This window comes from Amblyomma maculatum, chromosome 6 (assembly GCF_055883805.1).
Source record: "Amblyomma maculatum isolate TAMU_Amacu chromosome 6, ASM5588380v1, whole genome shotgun sequence".
Classification (NCBI taxonomy): Eukaryota; Metazoa; Arthropoda; class Arachnida; order Ixodida; family Ixodidae; genus Amblyomma; species Amblyomma maculatum.
Genome location: NC_139349.1, coordinates 6,095,945 through 6,122,768, shown reverse-complemented (window position 1 = coordinate 6,122,768; position 26,824 = coordinate 6,095,945). Strand labels below are relative to the sequence as shown.

At 48.1% G+C, this 26,824-nt stretch overlaps 1 protein-coding gene across 4 annotated transcripts in view; it reads left to right on the top strand.

The window, feature by feature from the left end:
• LOC146184976 (uncharacterized) overlaps positions 1–26,824 on the top strand; it is a 591,446-nt gene that overhangs the window by 167,712 nt on the left and 396,910 nt on the right. For all 4 annotated transcript variants that reach the window (XM_084605926.1, XM_084605923.1, XM_084605924.1 and 1 more), the window contains one exon: positions 23,328–23,394. In XM_084605926.1, coding sequence (XP_084462052.1) covers positions 23,328–23,394 — 67 coding nt within the window. The remainder of the gene's footprint in view (positions 1–23,327; positions 23,395–26,824) is intronic.

Genomic DNA, 26,824 nt, shown 5'->3' with positions numbered 1-26,824 from the left:
TTCGCCAGCACCACAATTCAAACGCGTCAATTCTTCGGCGGTCAGCCTTTTTCACAGTTCAACTCTCGCATCCATACATCACAACTGGAAAGACCATAGCACGGGTTATACGGATCTTGGTTGGCAGACTAATGTCTCTGCTCTTTACTAGGCGGTCAAGGCTAACCATTGCTCTCTTTCCCAGAAGCAGGCGTCTCCTAATTTCATGGCTGCAGTCTCCTTCCGAGGTAATCTTGGCGCCCAAGAACAGAAAATCTGTCACAGCTTCCACTTCTTGTCCATTGATGCTCCAGGACTTGATAGGGCAAGACGCCATGATCTTCGTCTTTTTAATGTTCAGTTTAAGCCCAAACTTCTCACTCTCTTCTTGTACGCGCATCAGAAGTCTCTTGAGTTCCACTTCACTTTCTGCCATTAAAGTGGTATCATCCGCATATCTAAGGTTGTTGATACGTTTTCCAGCAATCTTCACTCCAGCTGAAGGCTCGTCCAGACCGGCCTTCCTCATGATGCACCCTGCATATAGGTTAAATAGGCAGGGCGACAGTATGCAGCCTTGCCTCACCCCTTTCTCAATCGGAAACCAATCAGTAAGACCATGCCCAGTTCTGACTGTGGCCTCTTGCCCTTCATAAAGGTTCCTGAGGAGACAGATGAGGTGAATTGGAACTCCCATCTCTTGGAGAGCTTGCCACAATCTGCTGTGATCTACGCAGTCAAACGCTTTCGCATAATCTATAAAGCAGAAGTAAATGGGTTTCTGGAACTCTCTTGCTTTTTCCATGATCCAGCGAAGGTTGGCAATTTGGTCTCTAGTTCCTCTGCCCTTGCGAAACCCAGCTTGCACGTCCGGAAGCTCCCGATCCACATACTGCTGCAGCCTACCTTGCAGGATTTTTAACATCACCTTGCTAGCATGCGAAATAAGCGCGATCGTGCGGTAGTTGGAACAATCTTTGGCACTGCCTTTCTTTGGAATGGGGATGTAAACTGACCTCCAATCTTGTGGCCACTGCAGGGTTGTCCAAATCTTTTGACATAATGTATGCAGTGTGTTAACAGCGTCGGGGTAGAGGTTTTGAAGCAACTCTGCTGGAATACCATCAATTCCGCTAGCTTTGTTCTTAGATAATGTTACTAATCTGGAAACAAAAAATTAATAAATAGAATGGTGGTTTAGTTAACCAATCTAAATCAATAATTAAGATATAGGTAGAAAAATGAGGGCGACTTTAACGTAGAAATTAAGGTCGACGGCAAAACCGTACCAAAAGTCCAGCAAATCAGAATCCTCGGACTTTTTATTCAAGAGGACGGGTATAACGACGGAACGATAAAAAAACTCACTACCTACGCGACGCAAGTAACAGGGATACTTAGGAGGATTGCATTCAAAGCAGAGGCCTCAAAGAGAGAAGCCTCTTGAGACTGATGCAGGCATACATAATAAGTCGAATATGCTATGCCACACCGTTCCTCAACATCAGGACCAATGAAAAAGATAGACGCACTCATCAGGCGGTGCGTCAAGAGGGCGCTGGGTCTACCCATCTCCTCTTCTACGGAACACCTGATAGAAATGGGAGTGCATAATAGCTGGACGGAACTTGCTGAAGCGGTGAGAATCGCCCAACATGAGAGATTAAGTAGGTCGAGCACGGGTCGAACCATCTTAGAATGGGTGGGTCGAAAAATAGATAGGGGCACAGCCGACAAGGTTGCCCTACCGCCACAATGTCGCGAGAACATCATTGTGCGTCCTCTCCCCCGCAACATGCACCCAGAATACCACAAGGAGAGACGGGAGTAGAGAGCAGAAGCACTGGTTAAAAGTGCAGAAGAATTCAGAGTAAAAGAAGTTGCCTACGTAGACGCTGCAAGCGGCCGATCAGGAGCGGCAGTCGCCGCGGTAGTCGATGGTAGCGGCGCACCAGTCGTCTCCGCCACCATCCGAAGCAGAAACATAGACACGGCTGAAGAGTTCGCAATAGCGCTGGCTTGCGTCGGAACTTAGGCTAGATATATCTTTAGCGACAGTAAAACTGCTCTCTGGAATATCGGAAAAGGCAGGGTCTCTCAAGAAGCCGCCCGAATTCTAAAAGCTGCAACCAAAATCGATCGCAAAATCACCCACACGTCCGTCCCCGGCAACGAGGCGGCCCATGATTTAGCCCGAGATCCCTACTTCCGCGCAAACGCGGAGCCGCCCGACTGCCTAGGCTATGGACGGACGTTTGCAAACCTATAAAGAAATAATCGAAAATTATAGATTAGGAAGACGTCTGATGCCGCCACCGGATCCTAGCTTAAATAATAAAGAGGCCATAGCCTGGCGGCGATTACAAGCCGGAAATTTTCCGAACCCTGTCTGGTTGTTTCACACCCAGATAGATGAGAGAAATAATGATAAATGTAAAGCCTGCGAAGCGAGGGGGACCCTCGACCATATACTTTGGGAATGCCCTAAGTCTCCGGGCGCTAGGGACAACATTAAAAGTAGAGAAGCCTGGGTAACCCTGCTGCGAAGCTTCGTCCCCGCTGACCAGCAGAAAGCCGTCCACCTGGCGGCTGAGGTCGCGAATAACCAATGTATATTCGCCAGTCCTTAGTCGCGGAGGTTCCAGCCCCCGTTCCTCAGGCCTGCGTGCCAGGAGCGGGGAGTAGGGGGCCTTCTAAATCGGTGGAAATTAAAGTTTTAATCAATACCGATATAGGGCATAGGAAGGGATTGGCGCGCAATTTTAAAGTACCAAAGGCTAAAACCAATTTTCCCTGCCCCGCCTGGGTGGTGCAGTGGTAAGACGCCCGACCACTGTGCCGGAGTACCCGGGTTCGAACCCGACCGCGAATCCGATTGATTAATATCATCATCATCATCATCATCATCTCAGTATTCCTTTCTTGTCCATTCATACTGTGTCCTTTGTGCTTTTGCGAACAGTCGAGCTCCTCGACTGGAGGTTCCGCCCTTCCAGTGGCCCCCGTGCTTAGGATTTTATTCGCCACAATTAATTTCTTTCTCAGCAACTTTACTCAGTTCATCTTAATGTGCGAAATTCAGGCGCGGCACTCCGTTTACTTCAAGATGTCCGAAATAAATCAAATAAAAAAAAATACTCTTTTTTTTTTTCAGGACGGGATCACAAAATGTGTTTTATAAAGTGGAACCTCAGAACAGAGTTTGGAAAGGGGTTCATGTGAATAAAACGCTTGTTAGAAAGGTGAACATTCGCAAAAAAAAAAAAAAACAAAAAAAAAACCTTTACAATAAACGAACGACGTGTATCAGTGTCAGGCAAGTGTGTCATCATTTTGCGCTAAAGTCAAATTGCGCACATAATATAGTATATGCTTGCAGAATAGGTTACTATTGTTAAAAACATTGTATTAGAAAAATGCATCAGATTGACATAGTAACAAAATCGATACCTTAATCACGACTCTATGATATAATATGTTGACGTATAGTGGGATTTTATTAAACATTGCTAATTTCTTCACGCGGCAAGGTTATCCTCTAGGTAGTGAATTCCAAAGTTTTGCAGCTGTGTGCAGAATGAGAATTCTCAGTAATTTATTCTAACATCTGGTATCGAAAGTAGTTTTTAATATGATCGAGCGCAGGATTCTCACCAGCGTATGGTGAAAGTTCTCAGTTTTTCCGGGCCCACTGACGGCTGCAGCTCGAATGATTTTCGCATCTGATGGCGCGGCGCCTGTCGAACCGAAAGAGAGAGGAACTACGCCAGGAAGGAGGAAAAAACGGTGCCGTGCCTACACAGTGGCTGGTGGCCACATTCAGTGGAGAGGGAGCCTGTGCTATTTGCGTGGGCAGCAGCGGCCACGAGCTCTTTCTTCTTCACGAGTGAGGGCCACCTCTCGATGGCTTGTCGTCGCTGAAGGCATCTTGCGCGCCTTAAAGTCGCCTGTTAGGCGTCATCTCACCTCAACGAAATGCTACGCGTCAAATGGAAAAGGACCATAACTCACGCACTATGCTGTAATCTCGTCAAAACTGTTCAGGTGTCGTTAAACAGATGTAACCGGTCGGCTAGCATTGCACAAACCTCGGCCGTTCGTAGCGAAACTCGGATACCTCAGTGCCTCCTCTTGAATATGCCATCACATTTCACGATTCCCATCAGTGTCTTGTTTGTAGGGCCCCAGACACTCTCAGGCTGCTTAACTTGCTTTTCGTGTGGGGTCCATCCCTGCAGTATGTATCGGAAGGGTAAATAAACTTATACATTCATTCATTAAATTGTTCCTAGCAAACCTTTGCGAGATATTTCGTACGATATCTGTGGGCTGCATTCACTTAGTTCGGCTTCTTTCGAAGTCCGCACGTCATATTTCGGTTGGGGGAAGTTTCTCGGTTAACGGCCATTCGGACATTGAAATTAATTGCCTCATTTGGCGCTGCACCGAGTTCTGGCCTGTGCAGTGTGCAAACACTGCTTGCTTCCTTGTCGTGGTGAGTTGCTGGCTTGCTTTCCCTCGCAATTTTCTGGCGCTAACGTGGGGCCTATATAACTGGTGGTGGCAGATGAAGCACCGCATATGCTCAAGAGCACCTTGTAACGTAAGAGCGGGTTGTGACTTCCGTCGCACTCGCGACGTCCCAGAGTGTCGTTAGCAATGCGCTTGCGAGTAGCGTGGCGTTGTCATGTGCGCCTTGACGATGCGGCCATTGGCATAACCGCCGTTTGCATGAACCCGACAGGAGCGGGTTAAGTTGAGTTATCGGGTCGAAAACCGGTTATCGGGTTCATGTAAACCCCGTCGGGTCGGGTCGAGAAGACAAGGGGTCGAGTAAAGTCAACTCCCGCGCAGGGGGTAGGTTGACTGGACTCTTGCCCGCATTAAGAAGCATGTAAACGCTGTCGAGCCGAGTCGGGGAGAAGTATTTCCGGTCACATGACATCACTCGGAGAGATGAGAAGGAAATCAGCGAAGGAACGCCGGTTGGAAAGCATTCAATTCTTTTTTTTTCTTTAATTTGGAATGCGACACTGCTTCCTTAACTTCCTCTGTCAAAATGTTAATATACTGAAGAAAAATGTTAGCTATTCCACGTTCGATTTGCGCACTTCAGACAATTTTGTCATTCGCGGCACATTTCATCCATTGAACTGACAAAATCGACGCAAAACGCTGCGACCAGAAGGTATCAAAACCATAAAAGCCGAGGTCACGTTTATGCGCGCACACACGTAATGTCTACTTGTGCCGTGCAGATTAATTTTCTACGTGATGCTATCTATGAGTGGCCGGCTTTCTCGTACGTTTTCGTGTTTTGTAAATATGAGCAATGGTCGTTCTATCTCAGACAGAAGCAGTACTCTCGAGCAGAAGTGGCGCACACTTTTCTTCTCTTTAATGCGGAAGCATTACTTCGCTATGCTCACAGATTTCTGTCCGCAGGCCGCGTCCAATCTGCTAATTCTTAGACTTGACGCGAGACGCCGTCGTAATCGCCGCTCGTCGGGTCGGGTTCATGTAAACCCGGTCGGGTAGAGTCCACTCCACTCCACTCGACTCCTGAACTCGGCCCCTCGCTGTCGTGTCCATGTAAACAGGGTGATAGCTCCATCGCTTGCGTGGAAGTACCAAGTACTGAGACATAGTGCAGACGCTTTGCGCGCATGATACAGTTCAGAGCAGCCGAGCGTGTTATTAATTTATAACGCCATGGCGCGCTCTGTCCACACGCGCGCTACGAATCGAGGTTCGCGTCTTGCTAGCTGCACAGCTGCTGCCTGTTTGGCCAGCTTGATCAGGGGAGCCAGCCCAAAGAGCATCTCTGATGAACCTTCCTTTTTGATGCGGCTTCTGTGCCTCGGCCTCTCAGGTTGTAGCATCTCAAAGTAGAGTCCTTGAGGCCAGCCTCTCTCTCTTATTCGCTCACGCAGTTCTCCCTCCCTCTCTCGACGATGGGCGATTGTGGGTACGGCGACATTCGGAGGATCCCGTTGCTTTTCGTCGGTGACGAACTATTTCCATTTGTTTTGCTTTGCTAAGGACTCTCCGAATCCTTTTCCTTTTCCCGGGCTACACGGGCGCCCGGCGACCTCATATGAAGTGGATTGTGAAGCCATGCATAGCTTACTTCTCTATATCGCCATTTTGTAGGCACACTGATGCTAGACGATTGGACGCGGTTAAGGGTGTTATCTTGAGACGAACAGAGAATACATGTGGATAATATGCAGAACATCATCGGCTGCGCGTTCCTTTGTATTCTTCTTAAGAGTTCCGTAGGGATGTTTACATATCGAGTCCGCAATGTCACCACCGATGTCATCGTGTACGGTGCGGAACCACTCAGTAGAGGTGTATATTGAAGCAGCGCTTTCGCGTCATTGCCATTAGGTGTCAATATAACGCCTAAATATTTATCACATAGACGAGGCTGTTACAGCTGAGTTCGCTGCCGATAGGAGGGACCATTGCAAGCGAAGTGCATGCCTTGTACGTTCGTCGCTTGTTCGGTCGTTACTTGTACACAGAAGCGTCAGTGGATGCCAATAGTAAATACCCGAATTCTGGAGGGCTCCCCTTGTCCCATCCCCCTTCATCGGGGAATAGACGCGGAAAGCCCTGAGCTAACTCCCCGCCTGTGAAAACTTGTTTGCAGACTCGCTATCGCGCACCATTTCCTGCCGGTTTCATCTTGAGCAGGGAAGGTGAGCAGGCTGCACGTGGTGTAATATGGCGGATATACTTTGCTGTGTTGTTGCCCAGTCTGCAGTCGATAATTACACAGGCGTAGCACGTGGAGTACAGGTAGACGAAATTGACCGACTTACAGTGCAGGCTTAGCTCGGCATCTGGTTCACGAGTGGTTGCTTGGCGTTGACGGATATATTGGGACCAGACCATTCCCCCAAATTTTGTTTTTGTGTATATATACGCGCATGATACCTCATCGATCGTGTCCAATCCCTCAGGTGTCGCTATGTTTTTAAATTCCGAGACATTAACACCCGCATACTTGGATTTCGCCGAGGTGGCTGTGAAACCTAAGCCGAGCAACCGCTTGAAAAAAAAAATGTATGTTTGAACTTGGGACGAGGCAAAATATTACCTTCGCTGGCCGCTGCGTTAGGCCAGTGCGCCATTACTTTTTTTTTTATCTATTGAGTGGCTTTTGCAGAAATTACACAATCAGTACAACTGAACATACAAATTACAATGAATACACAGTGCACATATTTCGGCGTCGGGATCAACCAAAAAATTGTGGAGGATTAAGCACGGCGTATAGAGGGAGATACGATTCATAATGATAATTGTGAATTGGTTTATTAGAATCGAAAGGCGCAGTATCTGTCCGACTTCGCGGACACTTTAACCGTGCCGTGAAGGAAGGGAGGAACGTGGGAGTGAAAGTGGAGAGAAAGAGGAGCCGTAATGAAGGGCGTTACGGAGTAATTTCGACCACCTGAGGATCTGATTGATTGATTAAAACTTTATTTTCCATCGATGTAGATGCCCCTTACTCCCGATTTGGCACACAGCTAGGTTAGACGAACGGGGGCTGGGACGAAGGTACATTGGTTCTTCGCGGCCTCAGCCACCAGGCGGATGATTCGTTTCTGATCAGTGGTTACCTCTCTTCGCAGCAGGGTCACCCAGGCTTCTTTACCTATAATGTTGTCCTTAGCGCTTGGGGATCTGGGGCATTCCCAAATTATGTTGTTGGGGGTTCCCCCGCTTCGCCGTAAGGGAAGGGAGGAAGGTGGGAGTGAAAGTGGAAAGAGAGAAAGAGGAGCCGTAGTGGAGGGCTACGGAGTAATTTCGACCACCTGAGGATCTTTAACGTGCTCTGACATCGCACAGCACACGGACGCCACTTTGTTTCGCCTCCATCGAAACGCAGCCGCCGTGGTCGGGTTCGAGCCCGGCAACTTAGATTGCGGGCAGAGAATACACAGCTACGTGAAAGCCTTCTTGAGTAACAGAACCGCCACCATTGGAATAGGCGGCATCAGGACAGACACCTTCCCGACCCCCAAAAAGGGAACACCGCAAGGCTCAGTGATATCCCCTATGCTCTTTAACATTGTTATGATCGGCTTAGCAAAAAAACTCGAAGAAATTGAAGGAGCCAGACATGCTATCTATGCTGATGACATCACGATCTGGGTGACCAGGGGATCCTTAGGAGAAAAGCAAGACTGTCTGCAGAGAGCAGCAGACGCTGTCAACGCATACGCTCGACATTGCGGCCTTGAATGTTCTCCGGAGAAATCTGAGGTACTCAGAGTCCACAGAAGAGGGTACGATCTGCACAACTCCATAGACATCTACATAGGGGAAAAGAAGATCCCGGAAGTGTCGCAAATAAAAATCCTAGGCATGCGGATACAAAGCAACTGCCGTTTAGATCAAACAATCAGGCAGCTAGCAAGTACCACCGCGCAGATCACGCGAATGATAGCAAGAATCTCCAGCAGAAGACGAGGCATTTCCGAGGAGGACACATGTAGGCTAGTACAGGCCCTCGTTGTAAGCCGAATTGTATATGGCGTCCCCTACCAAATTCCGCTCGAACAGGAAAAAGAACAACTGGAGGCAATCCTGAGGAAAGCCTACAAATGCGCTCTTGGACTATCGGTCAACACCTCGACCGAAAAATTCAATAAACTGGACGTAAACAACACAGTGAAAGAGCACATCGAGGCCCACCTTCTCGCGCAGAAAATAAGACTCATGCAGACGCAAACGGGAAGGAACACGCTAAATATACTGGGCATGAGAGATGCTTGCAGAGAAATAAACAGCACGGGCAGCATACCGAAAGAAATAAGAGAGATCATTAAGGTCACCCCGATTCCGAAAAACATGCATCCGAAAATACACAAGGCCAGAAGAGAGGCAAGATCCGAGGCACACGAAAGAAGCCTCACAGGAAAAAAAAAACATATTGTACGTCGACGCGACCACATACAAAGAACAACGCGGAGCGGTAGCCAGTGTGGTTGATCACCAGCTTAAAGAAGTCAACTGCGCCTCGATCAAGAGCAACAACATTCTCGAGGCTGAGGAAGCGGCAATCGCTCTCGCTATCACCCACCAGGGTGAGGAGGCTACCACAAAAATAATTACGGAAGCATGCAGAAGCAAGAAGCATGCAGAAGGTATAGCAGCGGACGCATATCCACTGTGGCCATCCGCATTCTCAAGGCAAGAAAAATCAGCTTTTCGAGATGCTTCATAACGTGGATACCAGGCCATGAGACTGTCAAAGGTAACCAACGTGCCGACGCCAATGCCCGAGCATATGCCAACCGGGGGGCGCACAACGACGGGGAACCGGACGCAGTCACTAGACGCTATGGAGCCATCCTTGAACATCAAAGAGCCTTAAGGAGGATCTATCCACCTCCCCACGAAGACCTCAATAGAGAGCAGTCGGTTGCCTGGAGACAGCTACAGACTAACACATACCCCAATCTGAGTCTACTCAGTAAAATCCACCCCACTACATATGAAAATAAATGCCCACTATGCGGAGAACCCCCTACACTCTACCATGTTACAGGGGCCTGTCAAGAAACACAGGTAGCACCAATAAACACCACACCAACACCGGAGCAGTGGGAGGCTGCGCCAACACATACCCCAATCTGAGTCTACTCAGTAAAATCCACCCCACTACATATGAAAATAAATGCCCACTATGCGGAGAACCCCCTACACTCTACCATGTTACAGGGGCCTGTCAAGAAACACAGGTAGCACCAATAAACACCACACCAACACCGGAGCAGTGGGAGGCTGCTCTGTCCTGCTCGACGCCTGACGACCAGCTCAAGCTGACTGACAGAGCACGAAAGACGGCAAAGGCCACTGGGGCCCTAGACTGAGGGCCCCACCAACGCCGGGAGAATTCCCTTTGTGTAAATAAAGTTTTTCATTCATTCATTCATTCATTCCGGCACACTAGTCGGGCGTCTTACCACTGCACCACCCCGGCGGGGCTCCACCTTCGCTGATTTGTGCGGACAAAGAGAACATAGAGAATAAAGAAAGAGAAGAGGGAGAGAAAGACGCTCGTCTCAACAGCCGTCTTCCACGACCGAAACGGTAGCGGGTGCAATGACGGCCTACAAACTAAATAAGCTGGCATCATGAGCAGATAAGAATGCTTTCAGGCTTTTCCACGCAAAAAACTGTGGCTGTTCTCTTTTCTCTTAGACGAGGACTGCACACTGGCCCCATTATCTGCCGAAATGAAATCACGCTACCAGTAAAACATGAACACAAATTTTTAGGTATAACTTTTGATAGAAGACTCTCTTTCCTTTCTCATATAAACACACTCAAAAAGGAGGCCTCAGAATCTCTCAATATACTCAAAGTCATCTCACGCAAACACTGGGGCTCTGACCAGACCTGCCTTTCGCACATCTACCACTCTGTCATTTGCTCTTGCCTAGATTATGGCTTCATAGTATACTGGTCAGCAAGAGCTTCATATCTGGAATGATTAGACCCTAATCGTTTCAGATATGAAGGTCTTGCTGACCCATATACTATGGAGCCATAATAGTTTACCGGAACGATTAGGCCCTGTACATAATTCAGGTTTGCGTCTTTCATCATCATCATCATCATCATCATCAGCCTGATTATACCCACTGCAGGGTGAAGGCCTCTCCCATATTTCTCCACTTAACCCGGTTCTGTGCTAGCTGCATCCACTTGACCCCTGCGAACTTCTTAATCTCATCCGCCCACCTAACTTTCTGCGGCCCCCTGCTACGCTTTCCTTTCCTTGGAATCCAGTTTGTTACCCTCAGCGACCATCGGTTATCCTCTCTTCGCACTACATGTCCTGCCCATGTTTATTTCTTCTTCTTAATTTCTACTAGAATGTCAGTAACATGAGTTATTTCTCTGACCCACTCTGCACGCTTTCTATCTCTTAATGTTACCCCTACCATTTTTCGTTCCATAGCCCTCTGGGTTGTCCTCAACTTAAGTAGAACTCTCTTGGTTAGCCTCCACGTTTTAGCCCCATAGGTGAGTACAGGCAAGATGCAACTGTTGTATACTTTCCTCTTGAGCGATACCGGTAAGCTGCTAGTCATAATCTGCGAGTGCTTGCCAAATGCGCTCCATCCCAATCTTATTCTTCTTGTTATTTCCTTTTCGTGGTCCGGATCTGCAGTTACTACCTGTCCTAAGTAGACATATTCGCCTACTACTTCCAGTATTTCGCTACCTAATGTAAACTGCTGTTCCTTCCCGAGGCTGTTGAACATTACCTTAGTCTTCTGCATCTGCGTCTTTCAACTGGTGCTTATAGGACGTCACCAATCACCAGTCTTTATGCAGACACAAATGAACCATCCCTAGAATATAGACGATCCATGCTTACATTTTCATAAATCATGAAAATACGCTCCTTACCAAAACACATATGCTACCCTATAATCACGAAGTGTGCCTCCAGAGTATTGCTCATTAATAGGCCCCAGGCTATCAAACCTTTGTTACTTCGTTTTGAAGATATGTCAAGAACTAGGAATATTGCATGCCTTCTCTAATATTGCATCGAGACACGATCCACTGCCACCCTGGTACAGCCTTTGTGCTGTTTGTTATTTTACACTAACTCATTTTTGTAAACAGAAAACACCACATGAACACATCTTGCAAGAATTTCTAGCTCTTAAAGGAAAATTTGACAATTGCACACAATTTTACACGGATGGCTCCAAGACAACAAAACACGTTGGGAAGTGCAGTAGTACAGGAAAAATGGGAAAGAATGATCATGCTACCTCGGTGTGCAAGTGTTTTGACCGCTGAATGTTACGCGCTTGCTGTGGCTGTGAGAAAAATACTGCATGAGAACATCACAAACAGTATTGTTTACACAGTCTCCTTAAGTGTCCTCACAGCCCTTCACCACAAAAACGCAGTTGTACCACTACTTGGGGACATCATACTCAACATAACAGCCTCTGCTCAAGGACGTAACATAACATTTCATTGGGTCCCAAGTCATGTCGGCATTCGAGGCAATGAGAGAGCAGACTATTGCGCTGCCCATGAAAAACAAATAAAGAACATAAATATGCCGTACAGAGACTCCATGATGCTAATGCACAACAGAATAAAGGAAGAATGGCAGTCATCATGGAGGTAAATAATTAACTGCAGCTGGTGGAGCTAATTTTAGGGGAATGGAAATCATGTCATCATCAGGAACGCTTCATGGAAGTGATATTATGCCGTCTCCGCATTGGCCACACACACATGACACACAACTTTTTGTTGAGAAAAGAAAACAAACCGCTGTGAGCAATGCGGAGAGCAACTCACTATAAACCACATTTTATTCTCATGCAGAAGATTTGAAATGCAAAGAAAAAAAAGTATTTCACCCGATTTTACGATGAACGTGTTCCTTTCCATCCAGCTTTGATTTTAGGTGAAAGTGGACTTGTTGATCTGTCATGTGTTTTTAGCTTTCTAAATGAAGCAAATGTTTTGAAGAAACTATAGAATAAATAGTATGCACCACTTACAAGCTTGTGCTTGGCGCATGATAGCCTGAGCTGCTTATGCACCATTAAACCCAACACAGCACAACACATTGACGGCCTACAACAGATAAGAATATGGTGGCGGGCTAGCCCCCGCCACAAGCGGCAGTGATCTACCAGTCCCAGCCCCGTAGAGCAAGGAGCAGCCACCCCTACCCTCTCTACCGGGTACTCCGGCACAGTATTCGGCCATATTAACCACCGCGCCTTGGCTCATTTTTTTGAAGTTGGGTATTGGGGTTGACACCATGGAATCACGGACACCCGCACTTAATTATGTTAAGGTCGCACTTGAAGGCCATTTCAAGGTCAAATACGCGTCCACAGGGACATTGACTTTACCTAGCGTAGTGAAGCTTTCGCTTCAAAATCCGCGCAACGCCACGAGCTGGTTGGTCTACCCGAGAGCCACTCGGGAGCCTCCGCACACTGCGCTGTTTCAGTAGGCGGTTTCTTCAGGTGCTGAGTTGCCAGCACGATGTAAGATAGTTTCCAGTCTTTCACGCGGAGTTCGGACGTCGTCGTCTTCACCTTCTGTGACAAGGTGCCGTCAAAGACCATATTTAGGCTTCCTTCATCCTAATGAACGTTCAAAGCACCCGTTAAATACTTAGCTGAACATAACAACGCATGGGAAACCAAAGCTAAAGATAGCAAAGCTTTGCTAGAAGAGTTCAGATAAAAAAAAAATGGCGCTGGTCGTACCTGAACTACTGATCATTGTATCGATGTGATGTAGTGTGTAAAGGCGAGAAGAAGAAGTATTCATTGTTTTGTGTGTGTCCGCATTGCTCTCGTGATCATTGTGCTGTCTAGAGGTCATACAAACGACGAATCTTATAAGGAGAATAGCCAATAAAAAAGGAGGCCTTAAGGAAAGTAACTTATTAAGGCTCATACAAGCTTTCGTAATAAGCAGGGTCGGCTATGCCATACTTAGACCTGAAGAAGGCAGAAAAAATAGGATCGATAGCATGATCAGAAAATGCATTAAAAGAGCACTGCACATCCCGGCAAGTACTTACACGGAGAGGCTAATTATGTTAGAAATACACAACACATTAGACGAAATAATTGAGGCAACACTAGCTACATAACAGAGAAGGCTAGTCAATAGTAAGGGTGGAAAGAACCTACTCAGAGAAATAGGTATGCAACCGAAGGAATACTAAGACAAGACAGAGGAAATGAGAAGGGAGGACCGGAAACGAATCCATATCGCCCATTACCATAAAACATGCACCCTGAATATAAAAGCAAAGATGAGATAAAAGGGCAGAAACGCAAACACGGAGAATCGAGGCAGAAAATCCAGATAGAATTGCATATGTAGACGCTGCATATGCGGCAAAATGAAAAAAATTAATGCAATCGTAGTCAGTGGCAAGCGAGAAATGGTAACAGCAATCTCTATGAAAAACAAGATCGATACAGACAGTGGAAGAAGCTGCAATAGCATTGGCTCTTACTCAGACCGAGGCAATATACATAGCCAGTGACTGCAAAAGCGCAATCAGGAGCTACAGTCGTGCCTCGTTAATATGGACACTTTGGTTTCCGACCAAAACTGTCCATAAAGCGAGTCATCCATAATAACGAGTCATGAATAAAAACAAAAAGATTTTTATTGAGAAAAGAAAATTGTAATTAACGACTGTTTTTGTACATAACGGTGTGCACTGGACTCAAAATTCCACAGAACACCGGCAATTTTGAGTGCATTATCCTTGTCATTGTTGTCTTAAAAAATTTTAGTGCAGTCTGAAGCGACTCGCTTACCATGACACCCGTGCACCCGTGATGTTGGGCTTTGTGTTGGTCGAACTTTCGAGCACGAACTCCTCACTGGCCGATGAATCAGCGTCTGATTCTCTACTCACCGCCACTTCCAGAATGGCCTCTTCACTGAGCAAAGTAGCCGCTAAGTAGCTGCTTGAGATTCTCCTGAGACGAGGAAACAGCTGAGCTGTCGATACTAGACCCTCGCAGCTTGGATTGACTGGGATGGCTTTTGCCACTTGTATTCACATATTTCTTCGCGTCTACGTTCAGCTCTGTTCTTTTGCGTTTAACTCCCGCCTTGCCAAAAGCCAGACTCAAGTTGAGGGCTACAGGCTCCTGATGCTGTGCACTTTTTTGCCTAGTTAACCTTTCTGCCTTTCCGTTCTGATTCTTTCCTTTTTTGCCTTGTACTGTTTCTGTAAGGAAGCAAGGGAGTCAAGTTGGCAAGCTGCTATGCAGAGGGCTATCGAACATCCCATCTTCTTGGCGTCGTTTTTATGTGTTCCCATAAAACAAACACTGCAAGCTGAAGTACAGTTTAGAACGACGGCTAGCCGACTACGACGGGCTCATACCTTGTCAAGGCCGCATCGTTGACTCAAAGCGAAGCCGACATACGGACCGCCTAGTGTGCAAAGTTCGTCAGTTCAGCAGCGCAACAGGGACGAAAACCAGGAGCATGAGAGGGAAGCGCGTCCAGGACGGGATGCCCGGTCCCGGTTGCGTGTTCGTATGTCGCCTTTCATTTGTCGCTCTACTTTGTGAGTGTATCTTAACTCTCATCGAAAAGCGTTAACGGCTTCATGGAACACACATTGCGCTTTGGGAAAGAAAACTTCAGTTCCCACCGCCACTGTAGGAACTTGTCTTTCTTCCTGTCATTTCTTTCTTACGCTTTTACCGGCCTCTCTGTTCACGTTCAGCAGAATTTATTGCAACCACATGTTGCTGTTTTCCCGACTGCGGCGGCACTTCCGCTGCACTCAGAAATTTCCTGGTTCTCCCCTTTCGGGGTCTTACTTACGCTGACCCTCGGTTTTCTGTGTACGTTCCGCTCCGCTCTTGCGCTCCCCTCCCTTAGTACGGCGACACGCAGGCTTTGGTTCTTTCCAACCCCACAGGACTCTTTCAGGCATCCCGCCGTATCGGCTGTCACGTAGGTTCGCGGGCGGCGCGTCCTTCTCTAAGTTGCGTTCGGACTCCTCTGCTTTTTTTTCAAGCATTGTCCATATTAAAGAGACAAAAATACATGGGCCCAAGTGGGGCGTGCGCATTCTTCCTCTGTCCATTGTCCGGACAGCGAGTTTCCATATTAACGAGGCATAACTACATTGAAAAGGTTTCGTCCTCAGAAAAACTGTCCATAATTCGGATCGTCCATATTAACGGGGGTCATATTAACGGGGCACGAGTGTACACCGCAGGAGTCATAGCGACGACCGCGGGTAGAATCCTCGATCAAAAGCGAATAGAAAGAGACGTCACCCTTGTTTGGACGCCAGCCCACGCAGGCGTGCCCGGAAACGAGGCGGCACACAAACTAGCCCGAGATATTGCACGTCGGGCTGGAGGAGTCGCCCGGAGTAAGGTAAACAAGATGACCTGATTAACTATAGCGAAATAACAATGCACTATAGACTGAGCAGGAGGGTCCTACCACCACCAGACGCCGAAGTTAGGCAAAGAAGAAGCAGTAGCATGGAGAAAGCTACAGACAAATACATACCCGAACCCAGTTCTAGTCAACCATATATGGTCGGAAATACGATCAGACCTATATGTTCATTATGCAAGGAAAAGGGATCACTAGATCACATAATATGGGAATGTGCGAAGTCACCAGGCAGGGCTAAAATATAACTAAAGACACCTGGGAGGCCCTTCTGCGAAGCTCAGACCAAAGAGCCCAAAGAGAAATTGTTCGACTGGCCGAAGATGCCGCCGGGGTCCAAGAACTACCGTCCTGCAACTAAGGCGACTGTCCCGCCTTCTGGGTATAACTCCCAAAGAGCGGAATAGTCACTGTGTTGGACAGATAAAAATTCTCTATTTCTCTCTCTGTGCGGCTGAGCGCCCAGTGGCAATGGCGCGCATTCATCACGTAAGAAAATAAATGCAGGAAGCCGAAAGGAGAGCTTCGGACATTGCATCTTGCTGTGTTGCGCAATTGACGGAGGTTAACTGAGCAGTTTGTCTTTGCAGACAAGTCTGTGGACAAGTAAGGCGGCTTTACTTTTGCGTTGCCAACAATGGTCGGTCCTGCTTTCGATTATTTCGATTGTATCTGCTGACGTCACGATACTCTTATGCGGTTGAAAAGTTTAGTCGCGGAAAGAGGTAAAGAGGATAGATATCTGTCTTTGCAGTCGTGGGGAGGAGGATGGTTCAGAGAGAGTCTCGTTTTTATCGGAGAGTCTTAGCCCCTAGTTTTCTTAGGCTCTGGCTTTTCTTAGCCTCCTCGCTTATTTTCAGCAAGCGGCTTTCGTGCCGCACTTGGGCTTCGGAGGGGCGTGCTAATGCGTGCGGAAAACTTTTCGTGGCCGCTTTTGACAGCTCATGTCCCAGGCGGATAAATTTAGCGGGTCGTTGCGATGCCTTCCATCGGCGAAGAATTCAATCTCGTTCTTTTCAATTAATGTCAGGCTGACGAGTCAACAGACGTCAGCGGCGTTGTGCGCCGAGTCGCACGAAAAGTGAACGTATTAGAAGAGAGAGAGAGAGAGAGGGCGCTTTGAGACTCTACATCGCTTCGGGGATAACGGGCTGCTCATACGCGTCAAAAGTGACAGCGCTTGGGAGATGGAAATACAGATTCTGCTGGTAACGGCAAGGCTGAAAAAAAGAAGATTGACAGGAAAGCCAGTTTCTAAATCCTCGCCTGCCGCTTGAAGCGTGTCATAACCACGGCTTGTGTACAAACTCGCTCGTGCGGCTCGCTGTTGATAGACAAAGGAGGAGCGGCAGCAGCGTGGCAGAGCGAAGCATCCTGTGCCGACACCCAGCTTCGGCGTCTAAAAGGTCGCTTCATCTGTGTGTTCTTTACCTGCCGAGCCAACTTTCTCTGGCAGTTGTCGCCTCCGTGCGTCAGAGAGGCGGGAGCCACTTGAGGGGCTCGGGGAGGAAGCGCCGCGGAGTCGCCTCTTGATGACTGCATCTATTGGCTTTCGTTTGGGCCTTCGCGGATTTTATGGTCGAAAATGGTAATATCGAAACTGATCTCTCATATTTACGAGGAGAGCATCAGAGTTTCGACCCACTCGGTGCAATGGAATCGCAAATAAACGCCATGTATCCTAGGCCATTCTCTTCACACGTGATCGGGGTATATATACAAGGTATGTGCGAGATAGAAGGGGTATGAGATAGAACGGGTGAGGGGGGGGGGGGGGGGGGGGGTATGTTAATGGCTACTTGTCGTCGGCCGCACGAGTATACAGCTTTTTTAATATCTGAACGAGTATTATTTCTTATTTCATAAGTTACGGCTGTCATAACCACCTGCATCAGTACACAGTAATGTCCGAAAATACTGTGAGGCGCTCGTGGTGTCACTTAACAAGAGCGCATCCGTGGCGGAAATGGCCATGTTACCAGATGTATTTTGGTCTCGAGGATGATGTTGTGGTTTGTCTCGGTCGTCGTAAGCGTCGTAGATGTGCAGGGCCTTTAGCACAGCGTCCAGTGTGAAACGAAAGTGGCAGTGAAATCACTAGGGCATAACGCGTGGCCCCTCGTCTTCGATTGCAATGTAGGGCATTAGGTGACCCTTTGGCGGCTGTCGTAAAAAATTGCTGTCATAAAACTACTTCGAGACGGTGTAGCCTTCTTTTCAATGAGTTATCACAGGGAGAAACCAATTTTTCTGGTCAGCTACGAATGTTCCGGTGCCAATGTACATTATTTCCTAAGATACGCTGGGAAAGTCTTTCGGGTTATGTAGTTTAGTAGATGGCTCATTGGGCTTGGTGCTGTTTCCTCGCTACTGCCGTCTACACTACTCCCTTTTGGTGGACTGTAGTATACTCGTAGAGTAGCTTTTGGATAGGTATATCTAGGTGTTTTTTATTGTTTCTGTTTGCACTGTCATATGCTGGAGCATCGGCTGTTTTTTGCACATGTGAAAAAAATTGATGGCGGTTCAGTTCAGTTAAGCCTGGGTATGCGTAGCGAAAACTACCAAACGGATTGTTCGCAAATTCCGACTCGAACGTTCTCGTCGCCGATGCACTGGCTGGAAACCGTGATCGGCGGTTCGGCTTGTCTTATTGGTGTCTTGCAAATCCATTTGACCGGCTCCTTCTTCTCCTCCTTCCTTTCTTCTGTGGCTCGTACCGACTAGTTGCCATGGTTGTGGCTGCGCAGTAGCGACTAGCGACGCTTACCCGAAATGCGCCGCTGACCAGCCTAGTATAGCTTTTGGTACAAAAAGTATATACAAGGTCTGTCCTTGAAATAATGCAACTTGTCGTGGCATTAAGCGCCTATCAGCATGAGTGGGAAACCGGTTTCCGTGAATGGCGGGGGAATAATCTGACGATTTCAGTTTGCTTCAAACAGATGGAGCGAGTGGTTGGGCCACTGTTTCGTAGGTTCGTCAGGAAGGATAAACTTTATTGCTCTAATTTAGAGATATTGCCCACAGAGTTCCTCCATCTTCTTTGCGCCGATGGCTCCGTCTCACAGGGTACCACTGAGTTTTGCTGCTCGCTGGGCATGGATGACCAGTCAGGATTGGGTTGCCGCTGGAGAGCATACTCTCCCACTGTTCCGCACTCGGATTTGCTAGTTTGTGGAACGCTTTGTTTCTATCGCATTCCCAATTGTGATGTGATATAGGGTGGTTATAGCACCGCACCGTGGACAAACGTCCCTGTATTGGTTCGGGAACATTTTACTTAAGATGTGTAAATTAGGGAATGTTCCAGTTTGCAGTTTCCGCCAACAGACTGCTTCCTGTTGAAGCGACCGTCGGAACAGAGATACGCGGGGATGCTTTGCAATAAACTGTGGACGCCACGTAGCGGGGTACTCGTCCAGATCAAGGCAATGATGCGATGTGTTGAGTGCGACTGTTGAAATGTCACAAAGCATTTACAGACGGCTGGGAATCCGTTCAGCCCAGCAACCGTTCGGGCGCCCGTCAGCGACGACTACGGACGCTGATAACGATACCTTGCGTCTTTTACTGAAAACTGATCTGTTATGTGTGCCCTTATGATTGCAGAAGAGTTGAGATTCTACACTAATGACGAAGCTTGTACGCATATTATTATTATTTTTTTTTTCAGTAAAACGCGCACACAGTCATTATCGGCGCCCGTAGTCGTTGTTGGCGGTTGCCCGGATGGTTCCTGGGTTAGCCGCTTTCACCGCCGTTTGTAAATGATTTGTGCCGTTAGAACAGTCGCAATCAGCACATCGTGTCATTGCCTAGATGTTCACTAGTATCTCGGTAGGCGACTTTGCCAGTTTGTCGCAAAACCTCATCGCGTACCTCCGTTCCAATGTCCGCTTCAGATTCCTCGACGCAGCTAAGAAACCGGTGTACACGATCAAGCCCGTCCACCCGCTTCGTCTATTCGAAGTCGATAATATTGTGAAGCCGAAGGATCCACCACCATTTCCCGAAACTGGTTTCCCAATCGCGCTCATGCGGGCGCAACGCCACGAATAGTCTCATCGTGGGAGGGGGGAGGGGGGTGCTGTCTCGTTCGTATGTTTCTTTTGTCGTCTCTGTCGCGCAACGTGTATTGCCAGCTTTTGACAGGCCCGTGCTTTCAGCTTCGGTTGGAAGAAGCGGGGAATGCGGCGGCGGTGCATTTCCTGCTTACGTCCATTGTCGACAGCGAGGTGGACCCACTGCCAATTCCCATCCGCAAAGCCGCCACCAAAATACAGAACGTTGTGCTTTCACTCCTCTCAAAGTAATCGTCCCCGTGTGCCGCGCTGGTGGCTGACATAAACTTATGAGCCCAGAAAACAGCCTTCACGTAGCTACAAACTTACAGCAAACGTTATACTAAATGGTACTGCTGCAAGAAGGTGGTTACAATATGTAACCACCTTCGGAATGCACAAGGTGTGCAGTCTTTGCCAGAAATTAAAAGCTTTAAAGCTGCTTTGGATGATGATGATGGATTTTAATGGCCAAAGGGCGGCCTTCGGCCGAAGAGCTCGACGGCACAGTGTATTCTTTTCTTTTCAAGTATTTCATCCATTAGAAGCGATGTGCCAAAAGAGGCGGAGAATTGTACCCATGGTATCTTTGGTGGGTACCCGATGGCACTGGGGATCGAACCTCGAGCCTCCCGCATGCGAGGTGGATGCTCACATTTCTAGGGCATTGCTGCGGTCGGACGGCCTGCCTCTAAGCTTGTAGTGTGGCTCTTCTTATATGGTCCTCCGCGGCAGAAAGTAGTCCGCTGTGAGGGCTTTTCTGGTCACCTACATAAAAAGCTAACCATCAGACCAAGTTAAAAACGCAGCAGTATTGATGCCTCTAGCTTGTTTGGTATTTCCAAATATTAATAGCTGGTTCTGTTTACTGTTCAGCGGTACGCGTGCCGCGTACCGCTTCCCATAGTTAGCAACTTCTTTTCTTTTTTAAGTTGTATCCTGCTGTAGCGTCCATGCAAGTTGCAACTTTCAGTAGAGTGAAGACGAGAGTCTCGTCGCGGCGACGCATAGCGAGCCACGAAGGATGTAGCCCAGACTCGAACCCTCTGTTTTTAGTGTTTTATCTAGTTCACTATGCCTTTGGTCTCTTTACTTTCGACAAAGCGTGCACACATCTGAACCTTTCTAGACGCGAGATCTAGCGGAGAACTTCTAGGTTTTTGTTACGGCGCTCGACTACTGTTCCCTAGGACGCGGGATCGAATCCCGGCCTCGGCGGCCGCTTTTCGATGGAGGCGATAAGCAAGGCGCTCGTGTGCTGTGCGATGTCAGTGCACGTTAAAGAAACATAGGTGGTCGAAATTTCCGGAGACCTCCACTACGGCGTCTCTCATAGCCTGGGACGTTAAACCCCACAAACCCCAACCCTTATAGTCATTATAGTTTTGCTTGAATGAATACTAATGGGTAATTAATCCCATTACTGCAGCTCGCCGAACAGCGCGTTTAGGTGCTTATTCGTTTATGTGACCTCATGTCACGAATCGTGGTTCTGTTATACCCATTCGTAAGAGCGCTTAAGCCTCTAAGTATCAGCTTCCCTTTGCACTCGCACGAATACCGTTTTTGACAAAAGACCATTTGCTGCCGCCGGCTTTCATCATCGAAACCTGTCGGGCAAGTGCGTTTTCCTTGTCTTGCTGTCCCTCGTTTTGGCGTTCTGGAAGCGCAACCTTTGAAACGGGGCCAAAAATATCGCATTGATGGGCCTTTTTTTTCCCGCATTTTCGTCGATGGTGCGCGCCGTAATAATGAAGGTTGGCATATAGGCCTGTCTAGCGTTATCACTCAACGTGGCCTGATGTGTTTGTTAGCAGGAGTATGCCTTTTTCTTGGCACTCTGCTCAGAGCCAGCGTCAGCATCCCAAGGTGCCTGTGTTGCTTTCCTTCGAGGAATGTGTGTCACTTCACTGCAGCGGTGGCCTAGTGGTTTGAGCATCCGCCTCGTATACGTGTGAGATGCGGGACTCGATACACCCATCAGTGCCCCCAGGAGTCTATCGATTTCCGATAGAAATTAGCTATCCCTCTATAGGGTAGCCATTTGCTTTCGGACCATATGAGCCAACAATTTGACTTCGAAGAATTGTCGAGCACCAGAGCATCTGGCCTGGTGCTCGGCTTCTCTGAGGTAAAATTGTTGGGAAGTGGGCCTTGGACCCCACCCTGCGCGGACCAAGGTCAATGTGTGGCAAGGGGCCCTTTGTAATAAGGGAGTAATTACTCATTGGCATCCACCTAAGCGAAGCCATAAGGCTACGAAGGAAAGCTAACCGCTTTCTCAGAAACTTCGCAGTTAAAGAAAAATTCGTCCTGATCCGGGGATTGAACCCGGCATCACCGCCTTCCCGGGGCAGTCGCTCTACCGACTGAGCTAACCATGACGGTTAGCCCATGACGGTTAGCAGATGAGATGGTAGGGCGAGAGCAAATTGATCTATAACTCGAAGGGGGAATGGTGTTGGTCAAATATTTAGGGGAAACCCCAAAGGTGGAGTAGATTTCTAATAAGGAAGTAATTACTCATTGACATCCACCCAAGCGCAGCCATACGGCTACAAAGGCTTTGTAGCCGTACGGATGCGCTTGGGGGGATGTAAATGAGTAATTACTCCCTTATTATAAGTCTACTCCACCTTGGGAATTTCCCCTAAATGTTCGACCAAGGGGCCCTTTGTTTGCCAGGCTTCATTGGTCCATTAAAATTCACTATCGATGTACATGTCTGAATTTAATGGTTACCATGGTAACGTGGTAACCATTAAATGGTAACCACGCGCTTTAACCGCATAGTCTTTAGTAGTTCCCGGAGTTGCTGCAAACGGCTTTTATGACTTCAGTTTACGGCGATTTTTGTTCCGTGCTGAATGACAGGCATGCGCTCAATTTCGCGAGCTTGCTCGAGCTGATGACCACTCGCGTGCAATATGACTTTCTGAAGCCTCGACTATTAGAATTGTTTTTTTTTTTTGTCATTACATATGTGTATGCTGATAATAAGTTTCCATCCATAAGTAGGGAATCTCCGCGGGTGCCCTTCGGCGACTGTATGCTGCTCGGAAACTCATGCTTGTCGGGAATATTGGAGGCGAGATTTTTCACTAAATGCGCATGCTATTCGTGGTTATTAAACTTTCGCGAAAGTATTGTCGTTTGCAGCAGTTAACCTGAAATGAACAAGTATAGATTCCGGCGCAGATACCACATAACGGTATTTGGTTGTCCCGCTTGCTTGCATTTAAAAAAGCAGGAAATGTCTCCCCTTTTCTGTGGAGTGACGTTTCCCGTGTTCTGTTTCCTACGCAGCGTGAGCAGCAGCAGCGACGACCGGAGCCGACCGACCAGCGAGCACGTGACCCAAGGCATCGCACAGGTGAGTCCGCTCTTCAGGCATCTGCGTGCGACCTACACAAGGTAGCGGTCGAAAACGTACGGAGTATCGCGGAGCACAGGTTGAGCATTTAGTAAACTACTACTCGGCAATTTCATGTGTCACACTTTTTTTCTGCTTCCTAACTAAAATTCTTCTTTGCTTATAATATCCAAAAGCCATTTATTACTTTGTTGGATAAATGACGAGCAAATTTGTCTTTTTGCACAAACTTATCGCTTTCGTTCATACTGAGCGACACTGTCACCTTCTCTGCTCGGCTGTTGACGAGCAGGGCTCTCAAGACGTGAGCCATTTTTCTTTTAGTGACATCGGAGAACTGAAGCAAGCGTTAGGGTGCTATGGTGTGGATTGTAATTGTCTCTGTGTGTGCACTGTAATAATCGATGCAGCCGCAATCGCTGTTCCCTGCAACATTCGACGAGCGAAATACAGCCCATTACTCGCGACGTCTTGTGGCCGTCTTCCCGTGGTGAGTGACGTCAGGAGTTGCGTGACGCGACCCACCTGGGGGCTTGCCGAGTGCTTTTTGGCACTAAGGCATTTCGGTGCGTTCAAATGGTGGTATGCATAGCGGAGGAGGATTACAGTCCCAAAGCTATACGTGGACTGGGAGAAACGGCACAATAATTAGGCCATTGGCGTTGTTACCAGACATCACATGGGTGCTTTTGCGTCTGCATCAAATGTGGCCGGGGACTGATTCCGCGACCTCGTGCGCAGCAACTAATTCGGCGCCGAAACCACATAGCGGCGCTGTTTGTTGCGTTGAAATCTCGCCGGAGCCGCGTAAGAACGGCGCCTAAAAGAGGCGAAGGGGAGGGAAAACTATTGCGCAAATCCTTTCTTGGATTTGCCGTAGCAGAGTCTGGCTCATTTTTTCCCCCTTCTTTCCCGTCGTGCGGTTTCTTTCCTGGTTGCGCCGTTTTGCCAATGAGGTACTCAGCGGTGTCTTTCCTAACCCCAGACAAGGCCAGGCGGCTGGAAATACGGTCACAAGCGTATAGTAATGTTTAGCGACGACTTTCGAGAGAAAAATCTGTCCTGAATTATGATGGCTCGAATTTTTGTTCGCCGCGAGTTACTTGAAAGCGGAGAAAAGCATGGATGGCGGGTGCCGGAGCTGAGCTCGTGGGGTGCGAGTCGGAGAAAGTGGGGAGCATTCCGCTGGGAGACCGCTTTGTGCACTGGTTTTCTGGACGGTCTTGCGCAGTTCGTGCCTTTCACTGCTGCGGGATCCCTCTCTGTCCGCCGTAAGGCTGGCTCGAGGCCTCCCGGCGACGGCCGTCCCCCAGCGTTCGTTTTACCGAGCGCCCTCATTTATGGCGTCGGGAATCACGAACGAACCTTTCCGGCACCGCGATGGGGAAACATCCCGCAGATTTTTCCAGCGCCGTGGCCTTGGAGTTGGTACATAAAGCGCTCCTCTTTTGAGATACGCACGTGCCTAGGCCCCGTATAGAGTTGCGCAAACTGTCGCGCCGGCCGACTCGTGTCCTTTGTGAGAGCACGGAAGAGCACATGACGTTGAAGGTGACTGCAATTCCGGCCGCCTATTTTCCTTTCTTTTTTCTTTCGTTCCGCAGTTAAAGTATCGCAGGCAGAAGCCGTGCTCGTGGGCTCTCTTCCTTTTTCGAGCCTCTTTTACCTACAGTGTCCGCCATCTTTGGTGGCTTTCAGCGTCCGGTATTTTACGCATTCCCGTTTCTTTATATACTTCCTCGAGCAGTTGAAAAACAGAATAGATAGCGCGAGAAAAAGTACTGTTTGACCGTTCTCGCCGCTTCCCACGTGTTGAACCGCTCGGCGCTTAAATGCGGGGAACCATTTGCGTCACTAGCGGCTTCTTATTTTGTGCTTATCGCGTAGTGTCCTTTTCTTCGGGCAACTGAAGAAAGGCTAAATGAACCAGGGTGCAAAAATGGCGAGGAGAAAAATGAGTTTTGGTCAAGGCGGTAGAATTAAGCGATTTTTTTTTAAGAGCATTGTCCAAACAATCATGTTTCGCTCAGGCCCAGACAAGAAAAGCTCTGGCGGTTTTATGAACGATCATGACCATAATTAGTGAAAGGCGCACGCCTGCACACGTAAATAGGAATGAAAAGAGTCCTGGCAGCAGCAGCAGCAGCTATGACGTCTTGTCACCTTGTGTACCATGCCTGCCTTTGCTGATTTTCTATTCTGCAGAACTAAGTGTAGCAGCGCCTTCTGCAGGTATTTTCTTCACTCTATCTAAAATTACGTTGCTTTTTTTTTGGTGAGAACAGCCTGCAAGAGTCTCTTCTGGCCCCTGTTTCTACAGTGTCGAACATGCCGTCAGCCGTCGCGCTGCTCGTGAGAGCATCTGTAGAAGCCTAGATAGCGCGCGTGCAAGGTGAAAAAGGAGAATCAGCTGTGAGCGATCCCGGACACCAAAGCGGCGCAGATGTATTACGGCCGTCTCTTAAATGATCTTCCTTTTGACTCAAGTGCTGCAATATATAGAACACAAGCGGAAAAAGCAACTGGAGAGATTCGCTAAAGAGTTGAGGTCCTTGCAGACGTACGTTATTCGTCTGCGTGCATGTTCTTCGTGAAAAAAAGCACTGTCGTGGTGGGATCTGAAATATGCCTTCGCAGAAGTTTTCAGAGATAAGGACGGCCTTCTTAGATGTCGTAAGTCACCCAGTTTTGCAAGATTAGCGTTTTTGTTCAGCGTGTTAGCCAGAGCTCGCTTCTCACCAAAGTTCGTGATTTATTATCCTTTGGGGACGCCTCAAAATGAAACATTGTATCGTGCGCCGAGCTGATATGCGAAGGCCAGCGGATGTTTTCTTCCTCAGGAAAATTGCGACAACCTTTAGACTTCCGGATGTCGTGCTGCCTTTTGCGGAAACTTTGAGATTTGATGCGGCCAAGTGAGGGTAGCTATAAGGCGACGCGACTGTCCACTCGTTTAAGCTTCCACAGTCCTCCACAAAGGAACTCTCAGGGCAAGCAGAAAAAAATGACGAAATAGTTCGGAACTGAAAGGCCCTTTAATCTTGTCCTGACATGTATCGTTGACATGTATTTCGCTTTCCGGTGTCGTAAAGGATGCTGGACATTTATGCGGGGGGCATTGCATTTCATCGCTGTTTCGCCACACTGTGACCGTTCCGGGAACGCACGTTATAGTTGAACCAACGAGAAATACATTGGTACAACCGGCTATTTCGCTTGTTGGCGTGCATTTTGTCGATTTTTTATTGAAAGCATGCTGACCAACGTCATTTGCAATCCTTCATCGACGATATCACTTGGAAGAGTATCTTTTTTTCCCCTTTCCAGTGGCATATCAAGTGGCGAACCATCAATATATGTCATTTATTGCATGCAACAGCACAGTGGAGCGCTTGCGAGTTGGATATCCCGAGTTGTGAAATTTACGGCC